The sequence below is a fragment of the Pithys albifrons genome, chromosome 1 (assembly GCF_047495875.1).
Source record: "Pithys albifrons albifrons isolate INPA30051 chromosome 1, PitAlb_v1, whole genome shotgun sequence".
NCBI lineage: Eukaryota > Metazoa > Chordata > Aves > Passeriformes > Thamnophilidae > Pithys > Pithys albifrons.
This window is the reverse complement of record NC_092458.1, coordinates 73,368,823-73,377,330: the sequence shown is the minus strand read 5'-3', so window position 1 is coordinate 73,377,330 and position 8,508 is coordinate 73,368,823. Positions and strand designations below refer to the sequence as shown.

Genomic DNA, 8,508 nt, shown 5'->3' with positions numbered 1-8,508 from the left:
TAATTGTTATGCTATAAAGACAGTTCAGGGTGATTATCAGGTGAGATAATGTATTTAGACATCAGAGTTGGAGGGTGATTTTGATGGCAAGATATTGTTATGAAGCGAAAAGAACAAAGCTGCAATAGTCAAAGATCAGGAGAAGATGCAGGAAAGAGGACAGAAAAGCAAGTGACTGGCTCTTGCAGATGGAGAGAAAAGAAGCAAAATAGAAATATTGCATGTTGGAAAGATATTAGTGTATTAACCTGCAGTTTTTCACACCTCAGAAATAGAATGCCTTCAACAGATGAAACAGAAAACAGGTGACATCAGCCAAAACCCATTTATTGCCCCAAACCCTCTGGAGCATAAATTAATAACTTCTGTTGTACATTTTGAACTTTTATTCCAGCCTTTGGAGATACAATTTGAGTTAACATGTTAATTTATTTAAATACATGAAGACCATTTATGAAAACTAGTCCTTTTGCCTCTTCAGTACAGTAGTGTATATATGAACAATGTCTGAGATTGCCAGAATGATTGTCTTCTGCTGAATGTGAGAAAGTTTAATGATATTAACAGTTAAACCAACTGTTACTCTTTGTTTCTTGGATCACTTTTTTAGCAATGGGGTCGAATTCCCACTGTTTTGATCCTTGGAAGAAGTAGAATAATCCTGGAAATGAAAAAGCAAAGCATTTTGTTGGGGATACAAGATATCGCTTCATTCTGACAAGTTAGGGAACATCATCTTTGTACACACAGGAGAACATCTCTTCATTTCTGTCTTTTGCAGGATACAGCAATAATGACATTAATCATAACTTCAGAACTTATGATCTTTAGAAGTGAAGTGATTTTACTCAAAAGCTCATTCCCTTTACCTTTCTGTTGGAAAACAGCATCAATCCTCTGGCTAATTCCTGGAAAGTCATTGGCTGTCAGTCTAGGATAACCCTTCTCCATAGACTGGCTGTTTTCATCAAACCTAAATCATATGAAGGGAGACATGTAATTTTACAGGGTTTAGACATCAATTTTACATAGAGTTAAGCAGCTGCTGAAATGTGCCCACCATCTGCAGTTTGACTGATTTCACTGGGTTTACTACAGAAAGTTGTATTATTTACTTGCACAGATGTCTGCAGGATGCTGACCACTGTGTCATCAGGTTGCTACATGTCTGCTGATAAAGGCAGACACAGCTCCAAAGCAGCATTTGTAGTGAAAAAAAATTGAAGGAAGACCCACATTTTTGACAGCAGGGGTGGGATTTACCTCCTCTAATGATAGCAGTGTGACAGACTGAAAACTGGACAGATTGTTTCCTGCTACAGCAACTGCACATATTTATTGCAAGAATTTTGAACTCCTCTTAAATTTTGATCACACATAGTCCTCTACTAGCTGACAGATTTAAATGGATGAAAGGAAGCTGACTAATTTTTAATATAATGAAGTTGTTCTTAATTGAGCCAGTACAATTTTTATGAGATAGGATTGAATTAAGGGGGCTAAACTGAGAACCTAAAAAGTTCTTCCAGTTCAGGAACTCTCTCAGAAAACAAAACAAAACAAAACAAAATCAATCAAGCTTTTGCCTTACTTCTCCTTGGATACAAGAAATATTTTTCACAGAGACATGAGGATGAGAAAAGGAGTTATTAGGTAAGAAATCTGTGTTGTGGTTTTCTTGCATGCTATTATCTTGTGACCAAGACAGTAAAATAGCAATGCAAGATATTGTAAACACTCTTTCCAAAACAATCAAAAACAGAGGACAGGAAACCACATGAATCTCAAAATCCAGCTGACACTCTATGTCTCATTGAGGAACCCCACAAATAGTCACGATAAAGTCTGTGTGACCCACACATGCTCCTAGTTGCCTGCAGAAGGTCTTTGCAGCCATTGCTCTTGCACAGAGAAGGAATTTATCACCTTATCAAAGCTGATTTTTTGCTTCCACCTGCCTGGTGTTTGGGTATCGGGAATCACTAATGCCAGTTTGGGAATAGGGTTTAGACGAAACACATTGAAAATCCAGTGCTAACCAGTCAAACACAGGAAAGAAACTTACTTTTATTTTTCTAAATGGGGTAAAATAATCCAGGGCTTTTCAGAAATCAGAGAAATTCTGCACAAGCTGACCCAGCCAGGCTTCTGCTCAAGCAGGTTAGCATTCAGATTTCTGTGTTCTGGAGACACTTTTGTATTTGTAAAAATTCTCTATATTCTGGATTTTTTTTCTGCTTCCAGACATTATGCATCAGAACACGTCCATATTTTGAATGCCTATTTCAAGATACCCTTAAGCTCTCAAAAGCCAAACTATACTCTTCTCCCCCTGTAACTATCAAAGAGCCATTTCTCTATGAAAAGTAGGATTACTAGAATTACCAAGTTACTTATAGTCACCTAAAGGTCTATTTTTTCCTCACATACACAGTTTAAACTGTATTCAGCTTGTATTGAAATAATTCATAAGAAAATATTTTTCAATTCTTCTTACCTCCAATACTTGTCACCTATGAAAAAGTCTGTCTTTCCTGTATTTTTATTACAAACAGCTGCATCAATTTTCTTGACTCCTTCAGGGAAGCCCAGTGTCTTGATATTCTTTGGATAACCAAACAACACCTGATATCCATTGATAACCCAGAATTTATAACCTATTTAAAAAAAATATATTAAGTTTTACCTGTCATTTTCACACAGAAAAAGGAAAAATGTGCTCCTTTATCATAGGTTGTAGGAAAGTTGGATGAAATGTTCTAATTTTTTATTTTATTTGAAAAGGCAATTTTATGCACATATATCTACCTTTTATTCTTCCTGTCTTCCCACAAAACTAAAGAAAAAAATTAAAGAAGTCTTTCACCTTTGAAAAATAGGATCTGATCTTTCATGTTCTCATATGCAGCTTCAATAGCAGGTGGCAGAGTTGGCCAGAAGGCAGAAATTAATTCACGTTCAGCTTCTGAGTTATCAGGGTAGACCCGCCATAAGTGCCTGATTTAAATGTGAAACAGGTTTTGTGATACATCATAAACCACAGATATTTCTATAAGTGCAAAAGAATGTGAACAACATTGTGACTTACAAGCTCTCTCTTGTCAGTGGAGCTACCTGGGTTGATGTGTCAGAAAGGAAAACACTTCCCACAGAGGGAAATGTAGGGGTGTTTTTTTATTCTGCCTTCTTTCTGGCATTACCCTTCTCATTGGTACTGATTGATTAACAGGATCAGCTATAAACAGATGAAAATTTCAGATTTTACCATATAGTAAGAGAGTTGCAGGATCCCAGATGAGTCTTACTGTAAGATGTTCCCTTGGTTAATTCCATGGATGACTTTGGTCTTGCTTAGGTGACTGGAGGAGAGACTGGCTTAACTATATTGTCAACCATATTTGTTGCTTTGATAATTAATTAAATTATTTAAACTAATTATACACTTAATTAAGTGTTCAAGGCCAGGTTGGATAGGCAACTTGGTCTAGTGGGAACTGTCCCTGGTTAGAACTAGATAATCTTTAAGGTACCTTCCAACACAAACCTTCTATGATTCTTAGGAAATAGTTTCAGCATTTAGTCACGTCACTACTTGGTGTAAACATCTATACATTTGGGAATAAAGTCTTATTGGCATTGAGATGCTTTCTGGAAAAAAACAAAGGGTTTTTTTTTAAGGGAATCCTGTAAAAATATTAATATAATTCATATTTGCTTAAAGTTTTATTTCTGTGAAATGAAATCTATCTGTTTGTCTCACTGTAAACCCCAAAACCACAAAAGTATTCAGTCTTTGTATGAATCAAGAAAAAGTAAACCCCACAGAGAAAAATGGCATATCTGTATTTACCTGCCTTTTAGAAAAATGACTTCTCGCCTAAGTGTTGTTATAGCATCGAAAGACATTTGGGAGCCACAGGTTTTAGGTGAGTTAGGGGTGACTGGTTTTTTATCTGGGATATTTGGTGGGGATCCTGAAGGAGATATTTTAGAAAGAATACATTAAATTGTAGAAACATTAAGTTTTCACATATAAATGCATTTTTTATATATGAGAATACAATTATTTTTATGGTGAAACTGTGCAAGAGAATTTTTCTCTCCTTTTTTTTTTTTAACCCATGGATTTTACTCACCGTAAATGGACTGAATGCCACTTATATCATCTGGAGAGAGGGGAAATTCACTGGGGCTGATGTAGGCATAATTGGGAAACATGAGAGCCCTCTGATCATTAGAATGTGAGAGACCCAGGGCATGGCCAAACTCATGAGCAGCAACGAGGAACAAGTTGAATCCTTAAAAAAGTGATAGAAAGAAGAGTTCAGTCTAATTTTCTTCTGCAGCTGGCTGATACAGTCACAGCAGTGCTACTGCTCAGTGACAATCATAAAATATATATTGACATTCACTAGGGTATGCATATATGTGAAGGTTGTGGTCTTCCTGCCTAGAAGGGAGTGGCTTTTGACCCTCTTTCTTTCTGTTAGCTACTGAAAGTATGTGTGTAGCATGAGTAGATGTCTGGATGTGAGTGTGGGTGCAGCTCTGAGGAATGTCCTGGCATGGTTTCCTGGCTGAGGTAGAACAGATTAGATAGTGAGTCAGATCAAACTAACAGCTCTCCAGGGCAAGGGTAGGACAACACACTCTGTGCTCACTTCAGGTATCAAAGTGTCACTCTGTGTGTCACCATCCTTCCTAAAATCTGAGAAAGGTGAGATCATGAAGAGACAAGGAAAAATAAAATGTTAGCAGAATGAATTACTTGTCTGCCATTACAATTTTAAAGCATATGTTTTTTTTTACAGCTTTGCAAAACAAAATAGATTTTAAAAATATTATGCTTATGTATGCTTAATTCCTGTGAAATATGTCAACACAGTAAAGAGATAAAAATGGAATTTCCTTCAACATGCATCCCTCCAAATAACATGCCTTTCTGAATAAGAAAAGAATGGTCATCTGCTCAGCAGACCAGGTGCCAGAAAATGTCAGCTGACTTAGTGGAGATCACAAGTCTGTGGCAGAGCAGAGGACTGGTCATTGATTGCCCAAGAAAGCCTGGCTGAAGCCAAGATATTTGTTTCTCAAAAAAACAACCGAAATAAAGCCTCATTTTTTCCACACATATTTCCAGTCAATCCTCCCTCCTCACGAGTCCTCTGTACTCTCTGAATTCTGCAATACCTGACCACTGGAGCCACGTTGCTGAGGAACAGCAGCAAATCCGGGGCTGACCCATTTAGTCCCAGCATGGGGAAAACATTACATTTTATCACATGACATGTCCGCTCCTCATCTCTTTTGGTTTTTTTTCCACCACAATAAACCCACACTCTCCTCCTCCTCATGCAGTGCTCTTACAGCACCTTCCTGTTCATTAGCTCCTTGCTCTTTCCATGGCATGACCTTGGCTCCCCTGCTGCAGTTACCCTTTTCACTCTTCCATCCCAAAACCTAGCTGAGAAAAGGGTAACATGGCAGTGTGTGCTGTATGGCAAGCCTGGAGGCTGAGGGGAACTGACAGGCTGTCAAAATCTGGTGGACCCTACCAGACCCCAGGTAAGAGTGGCCATCTGTAGCATTACTACCTGAAAAGGGTTGTCCTGTTGGTATTTTTAGCAGTGTCAAACAAGAACTAGAGTGGATCAGGCTGAGTTTGTGTCTGTGTCATTTTAAGTATCCAGATTGGAGGATCGCCTGTAATATCCCCAAGCTGCTCTTATGGTTAATGCTGCTTTTCTTCTTAGTCTATTCCATCACTTAAGTAAAATCAGAAAGGAATTTATTGATCTACATAACACTTCAGACACCCTTTTTTTGACCTACCAGCTGAACCTGTGGTCCAATCTTCATCCTCATCAAAGTGTACATCACCACCTAAACCACTGCCAGGTGGAAAGGCATGAGCGAGGACTCCAAGGGCACCATCAAAATAGCGAGGACAATGCCCATGAGCTAAATAATGTGAAGTTGAAACAACATTGAGTTTATGTCATGACAACTGAAAACTCTATAAATTAATCTTACCATTGCATGCAGTGAGCATATTACCTTTGGTCCCAAAAGCAATCATTATATCTGCTATTCCCTTATGAATACGAGTGAAAATCAGTGGGGTAACAGCACTCCAAATTTTAAATGCCTTCTGGATTGCTTTATCCACATCCTCTTTGCTCATATCTGGAGTGTGGTTCACAATTCTATGATTATGAGAGTTTAAGTATTAATACTTAGTATTTGCAGAAAAAAAATCCCTAATCTTTTTAAGATGATTAACTGAAATGTGTAAGAGGCAGTTTAACCTGTAAATCAATAGCCCCCAAGATTCATCTTGAACTGAGTTTGATGTATGTGATACTGTCCAACATATCTTTTTCATTATAATAATTGTGTACACAGTATCAGTTTTGTCTCAAAATGGCCCTTAGCCAGGAGCTTGGCACTTGAGCATGAGGAAAGTTATCTCTTCAGGTTCCTGTGACTACTAAACTGTTGGTCTCAGCAAATTTTGAAGATAATGAGACTTGTACAGTGTGCAATTGTTGTTTCTGTGGCTCACAGAATATTTGTGGACAGGCAAAATACTGTGGTTGACCCAGAAAATTTGAAATACCCAGCTTGACTCCCAGGAGTAGACATAGCCAACAGCTGGGGAAAGAGAAACATATTTATATTCCCAACTGGAAACAATTGCTATAGAAATTATACTTAAATATAACAAGAGTGGACACCCATAAACCTAAAATTTAAACTCAGGAAATAGTTACTGAAATACTACCTGTATGTCAGTTTGGGTTTTTTCCATCCTGGCAGAGTAAAACCATAGAGACCCACATCAGGAACTCCACACCTGGGTTTCTTCATAATTTCCAGTGTCTCATTGTCTGGTTTTCCAGTCACTTTCAAACCAAAAAACTGTTGCATTTTCTTGAGTCTTTCAGCTGTGGATTCAACATTTATTTTCCATCCAAGTAGATTTGGATCTGGCTCAACTACATAGAATTTATTTAAATAGTCCTAGTAGGGAAAACAAACAAACAAACAAAAAAACCCCAAACCCACTTCACATTTTGATCTGCTTTTTAAATAAATACCTTAGGACATATTATTTGTGTACTGTGCTGGAAAAATCTTCTGTCTGTGATTTATGATCACAACAAATGTTTCCCAGAGGAATGTAGCTAAACAGAAACAGACAACATTGTCCCTGACTCCTTTTTATTTGACATTTCCAGTTTGTAAAGATTTATCCTATTTTAGTAAAGTTTGGGCAACAGAGGTCTATGCAATAACACTGTCTCAAAAATGCAGCAAGCTGCTGTGCAGCTGGAACACACAGAATATATACATACATATATAGAGAGAGAGAAAGAGGGCTCATGAGATCTCAGATATGGACAATGCATTTACCTGTACAAGCTTTGCATCTTCTTTATTGTCTTTCTCTGGGTCGATGGGAAGAGCATTAGAAACAGCTACACACATTAGAAGCCAAAGTGAAAGATCCTTCATTTTCACTCTCATCCCTGTCCCAGTAGGAGAGCAGTCTGCCTTCTTCTCTGGGTGCATATTTCCTCGCATCCCAGTTCGTACGGTTATGCGGTGCTTTGTAGAGTTAGCTGTAGGCTGACTCAGAGTTTATCATGCTCTGATTACCTCCACACAAGCTATAACACTGTCCTGTCTGACACAATAAAACTTAATTAAACCCATCCGATTTCACAGTCATCTGAAGTCAGTTAGTATTTGATACGTCCAGCTGCTTGGCTATCATTTCAAAACTGGTACTGAATTTTAGTTATTTTATACTGAATTTTAGAAAACCTGAGCAATTTCATTCCAGATAAAATGGTGGACAAATATGAAATCTTTTCAGTTCTCATCACCCACCTGTGTGAAGTAGGCTCAGGAAATGTAGAGGAACTCTTAAATCATTCTCAGCCCAGAAAAGAGGAGTCTTGCATGAGATAGGAAGCCCTTAAAAAAAACCAAAACCAAACCAAACCAAAATAAAAACTTCAAGAGAAATTATTGTAAGCAGAAAATTTTCTTTTCAAAATGATTCATAAAGTGGGATAAAAAGTGAGGCAATATTTTGGAAAATGGAAGAAAATGCCAAATAACTCCCTACCTCTTCCCTGCAACTCTTTGAAAAGGGGGGTTTCCTCTAAATTGTACTAGTGAAATCCTAGATATATGTGATGAAAAAGATTTTACTTTATAAATCAAGCCCAAAGAATGTGAATAATCTTGTATCTCTGTCTGCACTTATGTATGTATGTATACATGTATGTATGTTCTATCTATTTGCCATTTCATCAAAGTTCTTTTTCAGTTTAACCACATTAGCCACAGGGGATATGATTATTTCCTGTCTTAAGTAATTCAGAATAAGGGAAGTTTCAAGAGTACACAAGCTGTGACAAATTATGGAATTTCACCCTGTGCGGGCCAAGCACCTTCCTCTTCCACTGGCAGCAAAGGGAGCTGAAGATGTTTGGC

General features: G+C 37.7%; 1 protein-coding gene across 3 annotated transcripts; it reads right to left on the bottom strand.

The window, feature by feature from the left end:
• Positions 1 to 306: 306 nt before the first annotated feature.
• Positions 307 to 7,965, bottom strand: LOC139671844 (matrix metalloproteinase-27-like). 3 transcript variants are annotated; one of them, XM_071555125.1, is made up of 11 exons: positions 7,897 to 7,965; positions 7,417 to 7,690; positions 6,785 to 7,023; positions 6,058 to 6,206; positions 5,833 to 5,961; positions 4,137 to 4,298; positions 3,851 to 3,974; positions 2,867 to 2,997; positions 2,498 to 2,657; positions 870 to 973; positions 307 to 661 (listed from the first exon to the last, which is right to left on the bottom strand). In XM_071555125.1, the coding sequence occupies exons 2-11, from the start codon at positions 7,585 to 7,587 to the stop codon at positions 561 to 563; spliced, it is 1,470 nt and encodes a 489-aa protein (XP_071411226.1). In that variant the 5' UTR covers positions 7,588 to 7,690; positions 7,897 to 7,965; the 3' UTR covers positions 307 to 560. The 3 variants fall into 3 exon arrangements, with proteins under 3 accessions (XP_071411226.1, XP_071411244.1, XP_071411235.1); XM_071555143.1 differs by lacking the exon at positions 7,897 to 7,965 and having other exon boundaries at positions 6,785 to 6,947; positions 7,417 to 7,482; XM_071555134.1 differs by lacking the exon at positions 7,897 to 7,965 and having other exon boundaries at positions 6,785 to 6,998; positions 7,417 to 7,468.
• Between the last annotated feature and the right edge of the window lie 543 nt (positions 7,966 to 8,508).